Genomic DNA, 18,553 nt, shown 5'->3' on the forward strand with positions numbered 1-18,553 from the left:
AGGGTGTGCTGCTACACCATATGCAAGAGACAGGGCGTGACAAATCGCAAAAACCCTAGAGAGGTATGGTGATGGAGAGAAGATTGCAATGCCACAAGAGTTAGCAATCCATTAATATGCTCGATGATGTAATTCGATGACCGCCTGCTCCCTATATACAGGGGAGTCCGGGGGAGGGGGGGGGGGGAGTGCTCTTGTCAGGAAAATTGTAATCTAGCTGAGAAGGTGTAAAACCTCTAGCTGTGAGAGTTCATATGAAAGTCACAAACACTTTGTGAAAAAGTGTTTATGTTGTTCATCAACCCTCTTGTTCAAAATCTTAGACGGTCCATGATAGGGAAATCACAAACCCTCTTTCTAAGTCTGCTTGGAATCTACTAATAATCGTGAGCGAGTTCGTGATGAAACGATCACAAACTCACAACCAGATTTACTTCTTCATGGAATCTTGTAGCCTCGCATTTAACTGCACAGTTAAAACATCCAATCATTGATAGGAAAACTCGAGCTTCCTCCTTCAATATGCCCTCATTCTTATTTTGGAAATATTTTAGAGCTCTCACACTGAATCCCACACCATTTAGAAGAAGGAAAGCCTATTTCACACCCTCACAAGCTCAAATACAAGGAGGAAGGGAGGTGGGACTACACTACATGCTTATATGAAGGGAGTACACAGAAGGGGGAAAATTGCAGGTTTGCAGAGCAAGCAGCTCCCTTGCTTACCAACTTGTCCAAAATGCTGATGTGTCAGTATTTGTGCATGCATTTTTACCCCGAAACTAGCTATTTTAATGCCATTTTTGGCCCAAAAATGACCCATTTCGAGTGTTAAAAACCTAAACGAGCTAGGAAAATCCCTATTTTTGTTAAAAAATTCCCTTGAGATCAAATTTTATCATCAATTTCCTTTTTATGATCTCTTGATGCATCTGGACGGTCCCCTGTTCGTTACTATTTTTTTTCGCAGTTTTTGTCTGCATGTAACTTTGTAGGCGAGATGAGACTCGAGAGTGCCACCATGAACACTTGACATATGTACATTCTTAAACCAACTCAAGCATGTTATCTAGTGAGAAAACATGCAACGTCACAACATCTAGGACCACGACTCCTAGGTATGTATGTACATGACAGCAACCGCAGTAGCCACTTTTGCATATATCACAATATGTAAATTGTTTTCTTTATTCCATGCATCAAAAAGTATAGAAAGTGAGGGGTGAGTTTTTATTTCACATTGTGTATGTGCCACTACACGACATCCACCTCCTCTAAATCTGATTCTCCGATATGTGCCACAAAAGTCTTTGTTAAGCATCAACACTCATGGTGAGACACCATATCTTCATCCTCACTTTGCACATAGTTAAACCCATCATCTTCTTCACTTGGTCGTGCATCAAATGGATTAGTAATCCCCTCTTCTTTTGAACAATTTAATCCTTTTCCCTACAGTGGGAATTTTCATTTCTATCCCATCTAACTCACGGAAAGAATGTGTTGCATTCCGCTTGACAACATAAGAACCGAAACATCTTTTTGCAAGCTTCCTTAGTGTCGAGTGCTGGTTGTCAAGACTAATGTCATACACCCACACCCAATCACCTTCCTCAATAGCTTTTGGTTTAATCCTATACCTCTTATCAAATCTGTCTTTATTTTTCAGCCTTGCATCCTCCAAGCGAGCTTTTGCAAGGTCAATGTCTTCATGTCTTCTTTCCAATTTCCTTATGCGCAATGCAAGAAGGTATTCTCTACTCGTTCATGGAAATACATTCCATGTAAGAACCACACCTTCAATAGGCATCACTTGTTCTTGACCATCCATGGATTCAATAGGCAGATAACCAGTGACTGAACTACGTGTGGTACGGTCAGCCCATAATGCAAAGGCAATAACCTTGGCCACTCTCCAAGTTTACCTTCACAAGCCTTAATTATTTGAGGATGCCCTCTTTCACTCTCGCCATTGCCCTCTGTGTTTATCTTTCCCACACATACATAGCAGGAAGTCACATCTTCAAAAAGGAATTTAGATACAGCTTTTGTAGCCTTTGTCCTCAATGCACGACCTTCAACTTGATTAGACAAATCTTCTCTTACAAGCACCAAATACCTCACTTGCCAAGGTCCCAAAGACATTGTGACCTAGTCCACAACCCATTTATGATGTACGGACAATGGATAAGTAGGATGCAACCCATCACGATACCGTACATTTGAATACCTTTGGCATGTCATACAAGACTTCACAAACTCAGCTACAACCTTACACATGGCTTTCTATCAATACCTTTCTTTTACTTTGGAAAATGTTTCCCATACACCTTGATGTCCTGCCCATGAACTTTCATGGAACTCCTTGATAATCTCCTATTGAGTAGCTTTATCACACACTTCCCATAATGGTGTTCCATCTCTTCATGTAGGATGCTTCCATAAGAAGCCATCCCTCAAGAAGTATCCATATGCTTTCCTTCTTATCCTCTTAAATCCCTACTCAGTCCAATCATCCTCCTTCTACAAGGTACTTAAGTAGCGACCTATCAAAGGCCATTCACCCTCATTATCAAGTACTCCTTGTCACACTTCAATGCTGCAACCACTCCCCATAAAACCCTCTTTATTTGCGTATAATCTCGCTTGCAAGAACTCAGGAACTCAGAACCTTAGTCCCAAACCTCACCACATACCTTTTTCCTTCTTCATCATCTTGCCCTTCCAATCCCTCTAGGACTCCTATCCATTGTCACAATCACAGGTCTCTCACATGCATAGTCTACCTTCATCAAGGTTGGTGATGGAACAAGTAGCTTCTTTTGCCGAGAAGGTGCCTGTTGAACACGCGGTTCCTGCTGCCTCTTCTGCCAGAAAGTGGTAGCGCTACCTTTACTTATATACTTGCTTGCTAAAATTGCCCTACCTAGTTTTCAACAAAAGTCACTTGAAAATAATAAGTGAAAAATGGCTAAAATAGGGAAAATAGGTCTATGCACTGTAAAAATGCTCCTGATGGGTTCTGATGGACATTTGATGGTCATGTTGTGTGCAACCAAAGGATATGCATCTACTCTAAGTGTCTGCACATGCATGGTCTGCAAACAGACTCACAAAAGTGTCAGATCACTTCCTATTCTAGACTTGATTGACTGAACTAAACCCATGTCATGAAGTAGCTTGTCCACGTACACATAGGGTTAGATGTGTACGTGACATCCCCTCCTTTTCAAAGTGAGGTACTGGTACCCAACTATATGGCATCGAGGGAGATCGCCAACAGCATCTGGAATCTTGGAAAGGACTCTTCGCCGGCCTACTCTGATGCGTGGGTCATGCGATACTTAAACTTCATAAAGGTTTGCAACACTTGCTTCTTTGGGCCGCGCCGAAAGCGACACAGTCTTCTGTGGCTCCTTCAATGCTTCAACTTCGTCTATAGTCATGCGTCTACCGTCTTCGCGTATCTCCGAGGCTGAAAATTCCTGAAACCGCTTCCAACACAAAAACATGAACATACCCATTCCATATAAAGTGACTGGAAAAAATCTCGTCTTCTCTAAAAACTGGGCATGCAATGTAGATGAACAAATAGACGGAGTGCCAACCCATTCACCACACACACGCAAAAAATGAGATCGAATCTTGTGTTTCTGATCTAAATCAATTAACTGTGGTAAATCACAATGGACATGCCCATGCTTGATGCTCAATCTTTCTTGTGCTCTTTTTGATTCTGTGTCATGCCAAGAAAGAGACATGGAATGTGACTTCAGTGACTGCAAATATTTCACCTTTCCATGAGTAATCGGCATACATCCGTGCTCATTCATGAGAGAATCGTGCTCAACGTACAATATGTCATGCCTGGGAAAAGGGATCACATAGGGACAGTGAATAAAATACAGGAAAGCATCACAAATGAAACACTCGAACAATGCGTGCTGACTAATCATTCGAACACATAGTACTTCCTGTGAGGGTTCTTTGGACCTAGGCTCGAGAGCCAAGATCGGTTCTTTGTGTTTGATTCGAATCTTCCTGTGGGGGTTCTGTGGACCTCGACGCGAGAGCCAAGATCGGTTCTTCGTGATTGATCGAATCTGCAATGAGGTTAGCTTCACTAGAGGAAGTATCAACTAACATATCATCCTTGTGAACAATCACATCATCTTCATGCAAATCATCATGCTTGTGAGAAATCACATCTTGATCATCATGCTTGTCCTTATCATCCAAATCATCATGCTCATCATTATCATGCAATTCATCATGCAAATCCTGTGTGTCATGCTTTAAAGAAAAAGAGACTGAGAGAGTCTCCTTTTCCCGAATCTCTTGCATCTGTGCCTGAACTTAAGAAAAGAGTTGCAACATCACTTTCATTCTTGCTTTGTTCTCGCGATCAAACTTTGCTTCTCTTTCTTCGCGCTCACGCGCTATGGCTGTCATTCTATCTTCGTATTTACGCTCTATGGCTGCCATTATTTCATCGCTTTCTAACTTCCTGTCCATCATCCTCTTGTCGAAAGCCTTCATAGGAGTTAGTGCAATCCTTGGCGTAGATGGGGAAGGGGGAGGGTCGCAAAAACCTACTGGCGGGGAAAATTCTTCTTCGCCACCTCCATGCTCATCACCTCCTTGTGAAGTATCCATTCCGCTTCAGGTGATGACCATCCACTGAAGTCTTGGGTTCTTAACGTTCACGAGGAACTTGGGTTCTTGTGGGTCTTGGATTCTTGAGGTTCTTGAGTTCTTGAGGTTCTTGAGATTCTTCTTTAGCTTGCAATCTGTGTTAGAGAAGGATCTTCTCTTTACCCGAGTTCTGCTCTTTCCCGCGGGCGCACCCCTTGGCGGCGAAATCTGCGTTTTCTGGGCTGAAACTGTAAACGCTCGTTGGTCTGACCGTGCGGCGAGGATCTGTTGCGGGAAGGTGAGATCTGCGAGGTTCGGGGCTTCTATTGCGGAGTCTTGATGCTGAAAATTAAAAACGTTGGTGCTAACTAAGGTTCTGTCACGATGAATCTGCAAAACACTGAGTTTCTCTGCTGATCCAAAAACGCTAAGCTGAATTCTGTCTTGTTGATGCAAATCTGCTAACGCTAGGGCTGATCTGTGGTCTTCTGTCGTCAGGTTGCTGCAATGCAAAACGCTGGGCTTGTTTTGCTGAAAACGCTAGCTATGTTGATGCAAAAACGCTAGGGGTCATCTGCTCCAAAAACGCTAGGTGTCCTGTGGGGGTCCTGCTGAGAAGGTGCCTGTTGAATACGCGGTTCTTGCTGCCTCTTCTGCCAGAAAGTGCTAGTGCTAGCTTTACTTATATACTTGCTTGCTAAAATTGCCCTACATAGTTCCCAACAAAAGACACTTAGAGCTTAATTTTGAAAAATGGCTAAAATAGGGAAAATAGGTCTATGCACTATAAAAATGCTCCTGATGGGTTCTGATGGTATTTGATGGTCGTGCAAGATCACTTCCTATTCTGGATTTGACTGACTGAACTGAACGCATGTCATAAAGTAGCTTGTCCACATCCACATAGGGTTAGATGTGCACGTGACACAGATGCTTTTGGCACTGAGGCCTTCGTAAAACATTTCTAAGCAAAGCCAAGGCCTCTCTCTCAAGCAAATTAGCTTGGGAGCACTACGGAGAGAGGACCCTCGGGCATTGTACCTTCGAGAAGCAATAATAAATAAGTATCGAATGGGGTGCTAGTCTTTGGGGCCAATACATCTAGCAGAACTTCGCCGCTTTGTGTCAAATCCTCTCTCTCTCTCTCTCTCTCTCTCTCTCTCTCTCTCTCTCTCTCTCTCTCTCTCTCTCTCTCTCTCTCTCTCTCTCTCTCTCTCTCTCTCTCTCTCTCTCTCTACCTACAATGTGCAACGGAGGCCAATGTAGTGACAAGTCACCGCGTGACGCTGAAGGGTGGTCATGCGTAAGATACAACAGCACGTAGAGAAGCAATGGGGCAGCAAGCACCACCTCTCTCTCGCTGCAGAATTAGGGTTTGTGTTGGTTGTTGCAGGTCACGTTAGGGTACGCGCTCGCTGTTGCCTCTCACTGCCCGACCCTTGGTTACCACTGCACTAGCCTCCTCGTCATACCCCCACTGCTCGCTACCTATTCGTCATCCCCCCACTGCACAGTTTGTATGTTTCTCCATCGCATCTCAGTCCTTTGGTTGTTGTCTGACTTGCCCGACCCTTGGTTGCCACTGCACTGCTTGCCCCATCGCCCAGCCACTTGAGCCTTCTGTAGCTCGCCAAAATCACCTAACCCAGCCACTTGAACTTTTCTCACACATTCAAATATATACTCTCTCTCTCTCTCTCTCTCTCTCTCTCTCTCTCTCTCTCTCTCTCTCTCTCTCTCTCTCTCTCTCTCTCTCTCTCTCTCTCTCTCTCTCTCTCTCTCTCTCTCTCTCTCTCTCTCTCTCTCCCCAAGCTGTGGCTTTTTGACACTCTAGTGGCTTCAACTATGCTCTATGGGGTTCAAATTTGGGGGCCCTCAGTGGACCACCAAGGCAGATCTGGTAGCACTGATGGATGGAGAAGTATGAAGAGGCCTCTAGTCTCTATGATCTCTTGGATGATTCGGGCTAAGGCCTCAGTGCCACATGAGATTATTCGAGCTGAGCTAGCTGCCGCAGTCACCTCAGTCTAGCTTCCAATGTTTTGCCGCGCCACTGTTGGTGTGGGTGATAAACATCCGCATCAACCCCCTTGAAATAGATGAGGATGCAACATTGTCATCGCGTGCAAAAAGAAAGTCTCTTGGCACAGATGAGCAAAAGAAAAAACAAAAGAAAAGAGTCAAAGTGGTCCAAGATACTGCAGAGACACTACGACCTCTACCATTTTCAGAGAGTCAGACTAGGGTGACGCATCCTCCACGACGTTCTTCTTCTACCTCCGTCTCCGTCTCTACATTGCCGGAGGCCGTTGTGAGCTTCCTTGTTCTTGGTACGCCCACTCCTGTTACTGAGGCGGTCTCTCTTCCACAGGTATCTCTCCCCACTGCTCCCATCTATACTACTGCCACTGTTACCACACCATTCTCGGTAGCACCTGTGGTCCCCTCGTCATTCTCTCCCATCTCCAGCTCACCCACTGAACCTGCTACCACTGTCACCCCGAGCACTGCAGTGCCTCTTGGGCACCCTACTACTACTGTCACCCCGACATCGACTGGAGTGCCTCGTGGGCACTCTACACCTCTAGGTGCTACTACTGCTTCTTCTAGTGAAAGCGACTCTACTTCGTTGTTCAAAATCTCTGAAGAGAACCTGCAGGAGTCAAAAAATGCTATTGCAATGATTGAACTTGGTGCAGAGAAATTAGCAGCTACCCACCAGAAGCACTCGGCCACATATGCGACCATGTAAGGCTGCTTGCGAGTTTGCAGAGAGTGCCATTGCTGATAGAGATGCTACCATTTTTGCCTTGCGTCAAGCTCTGCACGTAAAGTCACAGATAACTTATGATCTCAAAGCTCAAATGCAAGGATTTCGGGACATGCAGTTTCAACAGCAGCCTCATGCTACCATGGGTTACGGGTGGGTTCGTCCAACTAGATCAGTACAGACGTCTATGGGATATGGAGAGTACAATCATCGACAGTTTGGGGGAGGTGCACCTTCACAGCAGCAATTTGACTACTACCCTCAGGGATTTCAGCAGCCTGGCACCTTTGGCTCCTTACCACACATGTCCTCCTCACAGATGGCTCCCTGTGACGGCTTCGCAGGCGCACATCGACATGGGTGTGCGAGCCGGCGGCCTCAATACACTTCAGGCAAGGTTCTCCCATCCGCCGAGCAATAGGTGGCTGCTCCTTTCGCTGAGCGTCGGGTTGTGGAGGACACTCGTACGCATTCTCAGCCTTTGCACGACTCGACAGTTGTAGATCAGCCCCGCATTACCGCCATAGTAGCAGATCCATAGCAGAACATCTAGCGTTTTCAGTTTTCAGCATTGACACCGTCGTCGTCGACATCGTCATCGCAGTCCCTATCTTGACGACGACACCTTTGTCATCGTCATCGTAGATCCCTATCTTGACGACGACACCTTCATCACCATCGTCGTAGATCCCGGACTTGATGACGACAACATCGTCATCACTGTCATAGTCTCCATCGTCGTCGTCGACATCATCGTCGACTTAGTCATCATCAATTACCACGGCATCTAGACCATTGTACCATTTGTGCAATCTATAGCATAGACCTCTCTCGCCATAGAGAGGGGGGCCTTTGGAGGAGGGTTTGAGAACCGCTTGGTGTCGTATCTCTCTCTCTCTCTCTCTCTCTCTCTCTCTCTCTCTCTCTCTCTCTCTCTCTCTCTCTCTCTCTCTCTCTCTCTCTCTCTCTCTCTCTCTCATTCTTAGCACTCTCATGCACAGTAGCATTCATTTTGTTTGTGATCACTGCACTTGCATTCTTTCTCTGAAAAGAACGGAAGGCTCTCCCTTCTGTAAGTAAAAGGAACCCTTGAGCACAGTTCGGAGCACTCATCCTGAGCACTATCAACATTCACTTCCGCTGCACCTTACATTGGTATCAAAGCTTTTTGGCAGTGTTCTGTATCACTCAAGGAAAGAACCACTTTTTTTTTCTTGCGTGTTACAGTCGCACGTAATCCAAGTCCACTTGGGCGTGTTGATTCCTAATCGTGTTTTTGAAGAGTGACAGTTAACCCAAGAAAGAAGGGCTTGTCCAGTCTCCCCTTGTTCCTCTTTTCACTCATTGAGAGCGGACCGTGCACTTAGTGACCGGCCAATCGACGTGAGGTGGGAAAAAGAAACATTGTTGTGAGCGCAAGGCCGCCAAGGGGTGCGTCCGCAGGGAAGAGCCGAGCTTGGGTAAGAGAAAAACCTTCTCAAACACCGATTGCAAGCTTAGCACTCAAGAACCTCAAGAACTCAAGAACATCAATAACCCAAGAACCTCAAGAACCCAAGAACCTCAAGAACCAAGTTCCTCAAGAACTTGTACCCAAGGTCTCAGTGTATGGTAATCACCCAAAGTGGAATAAATACTTTGCGTGAAGTGATGAGAGTGGAGTTGGAGAAGAAGAAGTTTCTACACCAGGAGGATTGTTCCAAATCCTCCCCTATTCCCATCTACGCCATGGATTGTACCAAATCCTATGGAGGCTTCGGTCAAGTCGATGATGGAGACGATACTACTACTGTCACCCCGACATCGACTGGAGTGCCTCGTGGGCACTCTACACCTCTAGGTGCTACTACTGCTTCTTCTAGTGAAAGCGACTCTACTTCGTTGTTCAAAATCTCTGAAGAGAACCTGCAGGAGTCAAAAAATGCTATTGCAATGATTGAACTTGGTGCAGAGAAATTAGCAGCTACCCACCAGAAGCACTCGGCCACATATGCGACCATGTAAGGCTGCTTGCGAGTTTGCAGAGAGTGCCATTGCTGATAGAGATGCTACCATTTTTGCCTTGCGTCAAGCTCTGCACGTAAAGTCACAGATAACTTATGATCTCAAAGCTCAAATGCAAGGATTTCGGGACATACAGTTTCAACAGCAGCCTCAGGCTACCATGGGTTACGGGTGGGTTCGTCCAACTAGATCAGTACAGACGTCTATGGGATATGGAGAGTACAATCATCGACAGTTTGGGGGAGGTGCACCTTCCCAACAGCAATTTGACTACTACCCTCAGGGATTTCAGCAGCCTGGCACCTTTGGCTCCTTACCACACATGTCATCCTCACAGATGGCTCCCTGTGACGGCTTCGCAGGCGCACATCGACATGGGTGTGCGAGCCGGCGGCCTCAATACACTTCAGGCAAGGTTCTCCCATCCGCCGAGCAATAGGTGGCTGCTCCTTTCGCTGAGCGTCGGGTTGTGGAGGACACTCGTACGCATTCTCAGCCTTTGCACGACTCGACAGTTGTAGATCAGCCCCGCATTACCGCCATAGTAGCAGATCCATAGCAGAACATCTAGCGTTTTCAGTTTTCAGCATTGACGCCGTCGTCGTCGACATCGTCATCGCAGTCCCTATCTTGACGACGACACCTTTGTCATCGTCATCGCAAATCCCTATCTTGACGACGACACCTTCGTCACCATCGTCGTAGATCCCGGACTTGATGACGACAACATCGTCATCACTGTCATAGTCTCCATCGTCGTCGTCGACATCATCGTCGACTTAGTCATCATCAATTACCACGGCATCTAGACCATTGTACCATTTGTGCAATCTATAGCATAGACCTCTCTCGCCATAGAGAGGGGGGCCTTTGGAGGAGGGTTTGAGAACCGCTTGGTGTCGTATCTCTCTCTCTCTCTCTCTCTCTCTCTCTCTCTCTCTCTCTCTCTCTCTCTCTCTCTCTCTCATTCTTAGCACTCTCATGCACAGTAGCATTCATTTTGTTTGTGATCACTGCACTTGCATTCTTTCTCTGAAAAGAACGGAAGGCTCTCCCTTCTGTAAGTAAAAGGAACCCTTGAGCACAGTTCGGAGCACTCATCCTGAGCACTATCAACATTCACTTCCGCTGCACCTTACATTGGTATCAAAGCTTTTTGGCAGTGTTCTGTATCACTCAAGGAAAGAACCACTTTTTTTTTCTTGCGTGTTACAGTCGCACGTAATCCAAGTCCACTTGGGCGTGTTGATTCCTAATCGTGTTTTTGAAGAGTGACAGTTAACCCAAGAAAGAAGGGCTTGTCCAGTCTCCCCTTGTTCCTCTTTTCACTCATTGAGAGCGACCGTGCACTTAGTGACCGGCCAATCGACGTGAGGTGGGAAAAAGAAACATTGTTGTGAGCGCAAGGCCGCCAAGGGGTGCGTCCGCAGGGAAGAGCCGAGCTTGGGTAAGAGAAAAACCTTCTCAAACACCGATTGCAAGCTTAGCACTCAAGAACCTCAAGAACTCAAGAACATCAATAACCCAAGAACCTCAAGAACCCAAGAACCTCAAGAACCAAGTTCCTCAAGAACTTGTACCCAAGGTCTCAGTGTATGGTAATCACCCAAAGCGGAATAAATACTTTGCGTGAAGTGATGAGAGTGGAGTTGGAGAAGAAGAAGTTTCTACACCAGGAGGATTGTTCCAAATCCTCCCCTATTCCCATCTACGCCATGGATTGTACCAAATCCTATGGAGGCTTCGGTCAAGTCGATGATGGAGACGATGCTACAACAGGAGGTGGAACGTGCCGCATTAGAAGAAAGAAGGGCACCCATGGAGTGTGAGCGTGGTCATGAGTTCTGCAAAAGTCTCTTTGGGCTGGAGCATCAGGTTGGCCAACTCGTCCAAAACCTTCTCTTGGAAGTCCCCTCGTCTGAAAGCTTCACCGAACTCTTGTCTTAATGTGGCCCAAGTCGTAAAGTGGTTTTCTGCAAACTGACTGTATCATTTATTTGCTAAGCCATCCAAGGTGGATGGGAAGAGTACCAGGTAGGCGTCTTCTCTGTTGAGACCACGACACCTGCAAAGGGATACAAATCTCCTAGCATGGTCGTCTGTATCCACTGTGGAAAGACCTCTGAAAGTTGGAAACTTGATGTTTAGTTTAGCCAGAACACTTGTCATCTCTACCATAGCTATCTGCTCTTGAGCCTGTTGTTCAAGAGGTTGTTGTAACCCAGTGGGTGAGAAATGTACTGGGGAAGGTGACTTGGGAGGGGAAGAACTGGCTAAGGGAGTAAAGTAGCCGCGAAGGAAGGTAGGGTAACGGGGCTGGTAAACTTCTACTGGGCACAAAGGGTTGGCGTTTTCGATGATAGTACTTGAGAGGACTCAGTAGTGGACTTTGTCCCTCTTTTGACTGCCTGATATGTGTCATGCAGTACGCAAAGGCCCACACAAACCTTGGGTACCAAACCTTCAACTTATTTGACACTGGTCCAGACTCCACTAGACCAGGGCTAGTGACGAGACCACCTGGCTAGACCTAGACAAGAGAGAGCTAGACCTGGACGAGACCACCTGGCGAGACCTGGACGAGAGAGAACTAGACCAGGACGAGGAACTAGACAAGATTGTCTAGGACTAAGCTGTTCGAGGGAAAGTTGGACGAGACCAGCAGACTAGCACGGGTGAGAGCTTAAACCAGCTAGCTCCTTGACACTACTCTCAATGGAGTGACTCTTCAGTCGAGGTCTCACCGGGCGTGCCAAAAATGAGAGCACCTGTAGAGGGGATAATGTGTCGTGCTCTCTACAGTGGGTGCTCCTCAGTGCAATGTGTGTGAGATCTCACGCCAATAGGATGAAAACACGCAAGACAATGTAATAATAGAGCAAACAACACCACGACTCAACAGTGGAACCTGAACAGCATAGACATCGACTAACTCAAAAAAACCAGTACAGACTCTGGCATGGCAACACACCCAGCTCTAACCCAAAACTCACGGGTACAATGGGGGTGTCGAGGCTCAACTGTGCAGGAATGGTGCAGATGTGTTGTGCATGAACTCAAGATGCTAGACTCAAGACGAATGACCATACAAAGTAGATGACCACAATAATAACTCCAAACAGCTACGGAGATATACAACCATAAAGAGCCACCAACAGCTCACAAATATCCAGCTAAGTCTATCTCCAAATTGTGGTCGTGATGATAGCCCCGCGTCGGCTAGTCTACCACTCGTATGCCAGCCACATGTCATTGCCTAGGCGAAAGTTCGTCCAATGTGAACTCCAGCCCAACTGTAACTAACTGCCTATCCCGTGCCTGTGACTATAGCCCTGCTACAATCTGGTGAAGAGTGTTGTTCCACCAACTACCCCACTTCGAGAGAATAAGTCAACCTCAATCCTAATGTGGGATCAACAGATACCAACGGGACTTCCAACGGTCTAGCATTTTTTGCGCAAGTATCCTCAGCACCAACAAATCAGCATCAGTGTTTTCAGCCAATAGCATCAGATTCAGCCCTAGCGTTTTGCACATCCTCACCGCCAGCATCAAATCGAGCCTAGCGTTTTTGCATCAGTACCAGATCTCCTCAACATAAGCATAGCCTTCCGCATTTCAACATTGTATTTGTGACGTAATCTACAGCAAGTACTTGCTTTGGCAACACAGCAAGGGGGCCCTTGAGGGTGGTTGGGACCCAACATGTGGTGTCATATCTCTCTCTCTCTCTCTCTCTCTCTCTCTCTCTCTCTCTCTCTCTCTCTCTCTCTCTCTCTCTCTCTCTCTCTCTTCAATTCATTAGGGCTATTCTTCTTCTACGGAGGATCCGATCCCTTTCCCCGCAACACACGTGGATTCTCGCAGTGAATCCGGTGAAGAAAGTTGTTCCACTGACTAGCCGACTTCGTGAGAATAAGTCAACCGCAATCCTAATGGGGGATCAGCAAATACCAATGGGACTTCCAACGGTCTAGCATTTTTGCACCAGTATCCTCACCACCACCAAATCAGCATCAGCGTTTTCAGCCAATAGCATCACATTCAGCCTCAGCATCAGCCCTAGCGTTTTGCAGATCCTCAGCGTCAGCATGAAATCCAGCCTAGAGTTTTTGCATCAGTACCGGATCTCCTCAGCATATGCATAGTATTCCTCATTTCAACATTGTATTTGTGCAAGTAATCTAAAGCAAGAACTTGCTCTAGCAACAAAGCAAGGGGGCCCTTGAGGGTGGTTGGGACCCGACATGTGGTGTCATCTCTCTCTCATCGAGCCACCGAGCTACGGAGATCCAAACGCCCACGACTACGGAGGATTACACAGCATCGACGGAGGCTGTATCAGAGGATTCGGATCACTTTGGCCCGACATGCACGACGCCCGGTCCGACTACTGACCATGGACAAGATTGATGAGATCCGCCAGCGACCGATGATGGATCTCTTGTGATTCAGCTCTCTTGAGGATTGTACACCCTCCTCATCTTGTACCAACCTTTGTATCAGCTCTCCCATTGAGTTGTATTAGCCCTCATTCACAACTTTCACCCCCCTAATCATATCCTACACAGTTCCAGCTAGCTGCTTAGTTCACATCTAACAGTTCAGGATTCTATAGTACCCCATTTTTCAGTACCTTTTTTATTTTTGATACTCAGACATTGTATCATAGGTCATTTTTTGGTCTTTTGAAGATGTTAATATAACATTTCATTCCATTTCATCTCTCTCTCTCTCTCTCTCTCTCTCTCTCTCTCTCTCTCTCTCTCTCTCTCTCTCTCTCTCTCATTGTATTCTATTCCGTTCTTTCAAGTGAAGTAGAGTAACCTTGTGTTTGTGTGAAGTACTAGATCTTAGCTAAAATCCTTAAACCCTTCCGTTGCACCTTACACCCTCCCTCTGAAGGAATCCTCAAATGCTTCGACGTCCAATCGTAAGGAGCCATTGCAATTCCATACCGCAAGCTTCAGGTTGGTCCCATAGGTTTCGCACCCTCATGCAGTGTGTCTTTCAAGTACTACCACTTTGCCTCCTCTATAGAAGGCGAGTTTCTCCTTCTTTCTAGCAGCTAAGATCTTGGGCATTAACCTCTGATCTATTGAGCACAACTCATAAACTACAATACCTTCACCCATGAAAACAAGAAGCTCCTTTCTAAACTTTCTAATGGTTTCATTGCCAAAAATGAGCAACGAAGAGGAAAAACATACCTGGGTAAACACAAAAGGCCCTCCATCTCGCATTCTCAGAGCATCTTGCTCCATCACTTTTAGATTTGCACCAACCGCCTCTGCCAAATCTGTCTTATTGATCACCTGTTATAAAATTCAGGGCAAAAGTAAAAAAAACACTCACATGCAAAGCTTATAAAATTCTTCAAACCAAGGTTGTAGACTTACAAGGAGGTCTGCTTGTGTTATACCAGGTCCTCCTTTGCGAGGAATTTTATCACCTCCAGCAACATCAATAATATAAATTATGTAATCGGCCAACTCTCTACTAAAATTGGCAGCGAGATTATCTGTGTTCAAATACAAACTGTATATTATGAAACGGACATGCTAGAGAAAAACACACTTACTGCAAACAATCTACACTGAGTTTAGAATTTGACAAGAAACAAAACAAAGCACATAAAAAGGGACAACAATAGATTGTTGTAGCTTCACTGACATCTACTTCAGATTACTTTGATGAGAAATTTCAAACTTGCAACTAGATTATGAAACCAACCATGAAGAGCTTGCAACAAAAGTTATTTCACATACCATCATGTAACGCATGACAAATCACTTCAAACATACAGATAAAAAAAGTGAAGTTCTAGGTAATATAATCAAAGACAATTCAGCACTTATAAGCTGAAAACAACTTCTATCACTTAGATTCCGGCAAATAAATTTCAATAAATTACCCCCTCCTGATTCACACAGTAAAATATCAGTTGAGAAGCTTCTTGAAAGCTCTTCCAATGGGCCAAGGTTGATGCTGATATCTTCACGAATAGCAGCATGTGGACAACCCCCAGTTTCAATTGCCTTTATTCTCTCCGCTGGAAGTGCACCATGTTTCACCAAAAACTCACCATCTTCTCGAGTAAAAATATCATTTGTTACCTACGTAATTTGAAAATCAAAAGAATTGGTTTAGAATACATATGTCATAGAAGTCAAAAGCAATGAGCCTTGTTGTTTTAAAAATGAAATGACTTCAGGAATCATTAGCTTGTACAAGCGACAATTGAGAATGAATCTACAAATAACTGATATGATACTCTTTTTTATGTGAAGTACAACTTGAGCAAACAAGGATCAATTGACAGTTTTAGGTAAATCTAGCCAGATAGTATCCTTTTCTCCACGCTCACCATCCCCCCATCCCCCAATCAAAAAAAAAAAACTCCAGTTACTGCACTCAAAGAAAAACCTTTAAAATCAAGTGGAATCTCAAACTAGAAAAGACAAGAAACAAGCCAACAGTCTGTAACACTAAATGCGATACTTTTTTACTGGCACCCTGCCGATATCGCAATATGCCCTGGCATTCTGTTCTTCCCCTCTACATATTGGTGTGACTTAAATGCTCGTTGACCTCACATGCATCTGGAACTGTTTGGCATACTACAAACAAAGAGGACACTCGGTAATGATTGTTTTCTCTTGTTCTCATCGCTTTACATGTTGATTTACTTGTTGACTGAAAAGCATTCCTTAAAGAGTGGTAGACCATAAGGTCTTTCTATTATTGTTGACTGAAAAGCATTCCTTAAAGGTAGGAGACCATAATGTCTTTCTATTATGAACTAGCTTTCTTGTTTAAATTTAACGAACCATATATATTGCACTCAGACAAACAAAGAAACAAATGCTTCAGAGTATGAGACTTACAGCAGCAACACTGTACTTGTCCCTCAAGGCAGTACACAAAGCTAGCATCAAAGCTGTTTTGCTGCAATTAAAGAAGTGAGTATACTTAGAAACAAAAATGACACTTGAGAAGGTAAGAGTGGTAAAGCAAGCGCTGACACGTAACAAATATGCTTACCCACTACCAACTGGCCCCCCAATGCCTACAGTGAAAGCTCTCTCTGTGAAGTCGCGATTTGCAAGCCGTTGTGCTCTCCTGCTGAAATAACCTGGTGAATCTAGAGGTTCATGAGTGTGGGGTGGCAATCCATCATGAGAATGGTAATGCTTCCCATCTTTTCCAATCCAGTAACCATCAGCATTTCTGTCCCTAAAATTGACAACCTATGACTTAAATAAAGTTGATACAAGACAAATTTGCCCAAAATTCACACAGGTAATTTAAATGTACTTCCAAGGATTAAATGAAGAACATTCTTAAGAAAGAGCAAAGATAAGTTAAAAATTAAGTAATAAGTGATTAACAACTCTAGGCTCAAGGAAACTCATCTCATTGTGTTGTGAAAAATGATTTAAAACCTTGAAAATAGTGTGGATAATCCCGAATGCATGCCACTCAAAGCAGCCACTCTTGACAGTCCAATGCTTGCCCAACAGGAACCCAAAAATCCAAGTAAATAGCAACTTAAAATCCATATTCCCAGTCAAATAGGAGCAAGGAATAGCTGCTAGCACAGAAGCAAGGTTTTGCAAGAAATTCACCTCCCCCCACCCATGCATGCCATACTACACCCCAGGTTGGTACCAAATGGAGCTAGCTAGCCTTTTGCATATCATGATTGTACTCCCTTGAGCATGTAGTTTCACATCCATTACAGGTAAAGCTCCATCCCCCTCATCCCTCATACACATGTATCACACCCACAAGCCCCACATCAGTCTATTTTATTTTGTAACATGTTTATTTTCAGCAGTTTTGTCCTTATGTTTGGATACATCCTATATTATGTTTGAAACAAAAGATCAGGAGTCTAGTAGGTGAATACATCTATATACATGGTCACACAAGTAGAATATATTGCACATCACACACTATATGACTCATTTTGAATTTTGAGAATAGACCAACTCTTTTTTCTGAACCTCAAAAATGCGTTTCGTCCCCTAATTCAAGTTTGTTTTGAAACATTTCAAGCGTTTTGTGTTTCGTTTACTTTCGTTTCGGAGGGACGAAGCACGTTTTCATGTGACAATGCGTGATAGAGGGGAACATCCTACTATTGACAGACACACTAAAGCCCAGAAAGAGGACTACTGCGAGTGGAGGCTACCACTGGGTTCAACATACAACAGGACTACGCATTAAGGCACTTTGAGAGAATCTGGTGGAGAGGCATAGCTCTTCGACAAAAGCTCCAGGGATGCCTTAGATTGATGGCTTTGGACCTAGAGGCTAGATCAATATACAACTCACGCACGCAAAGCCTGCTCGTTGAAGCCTACGCTCGCCCCCCTTACAGCTCTCCCTCACGTGCGTGCCCCCTCCTCCCCCCCCCCCCGAAACGAACGCAGGGAGTGGATCTCCCGGCTACACGGACCGGCCTACACACACGCGTCGGACGAACCACCCGACCATAGCCACCATCTAACAGCTCCCTCGTGTTGGGGCCAGCGTCCAAGGATATAGGCGTGCACCTGTAAGACCGAGCGTCCCATACCACCTCGCCTCACCTCTTCGAGGTGACCTCGTGCACTCCTAGCCTCATGGGCTAACCACTGGCACTCTGTCACATTGGGGGTCAATAACTGCAAATGAGGCCTTGGCCAAGAGTTGGTCTCCCTTTTATAATAATGGCCGGCCACAACCACACTTTCCGTGTTCACACTACGTCCGCCCGGACACTGGACGCCCATCCCGACGGCGTCTGGGCTAGATCCCCTCTCTTGTGAGCGGAACATAACATACTTCCCCCCTTAAGAACCATTGATGTCCTCATCAATGAAGTGGGGATACTTAGCTTTCAAAGCTCTAACTGGTTCCCAAGTAGCAAACCTTTCAGATTGACCCTTCCATTTAATTAAGTACTCGTCATAAGCCTTTTGGCGCGAATGACGGGTACGATGATCTAAAACTGCCTCTGGTTCTCGAGGAATATATTCAGCTTGCATATCTTGCCATACATTTTCCTCGATAGACACACAACGTCGGCTTCGCCCAATTTTACTTTAAGGCGGCTGACATGAAACACTGGATGTACACTAACATCCAAGGGAAGAG

At 45.3% G+C, this 18,553-nt stretch overlaps 1 protein-coding gene across 1 annotated transcript in view; it reads right to left on the reverse strand.

The window, feature by feature from the left end:
• The window catches only part of UREG (urease accessory protein G), a 53,357-nt gene that overhangs the window by 8,655 nt on the left and 26,149 nt on the right, over positions 1 to 18,553 (reverse strand). Inside the window, exons 2-6 of the mRNA XM_086493292.1 lie at positions 16,454 to 16,645; positions 16,297 to 16,357; positions 15,324 to 15,525; positions 14,809 to 14,930; positions 14,620 to 14,724 (exon numbers count right to left, since the gene is read on the reverse strand). Coding sequence (XP_086349418.1) covers positions 14,620 to 14,724; positions 14,809 to 14,930; positions 15,324 to 15,525; positions 16,297 to 16,357; positions 16,454 to 16,645 — 682 coding nt within the window. The remainder of the gene's footprint in view (positions 1 to 14,619; positions 14,725 to 14,808; positions 14,931 to 15,323; positions 15,526 to 16,296; positions 16,358 to 16,453; positions 16,646 to 18,553) is intronic.

The sequence above is a fragment of the Adiantum capillus-veneris genome, chromosome 21, assembly GCF_014529385.1.
Source record: "Adiantum capillus-veneris isolate H3 chromosome 21, ASM1452938v2, whole genome shotgun sequence".
NCBI lineage: Eukaryota > Viridiplantae > Streptophyta > Polypodiopsida > Polypodiales > Pteridaceae > Adiantum > Adiantum capillus-veneris.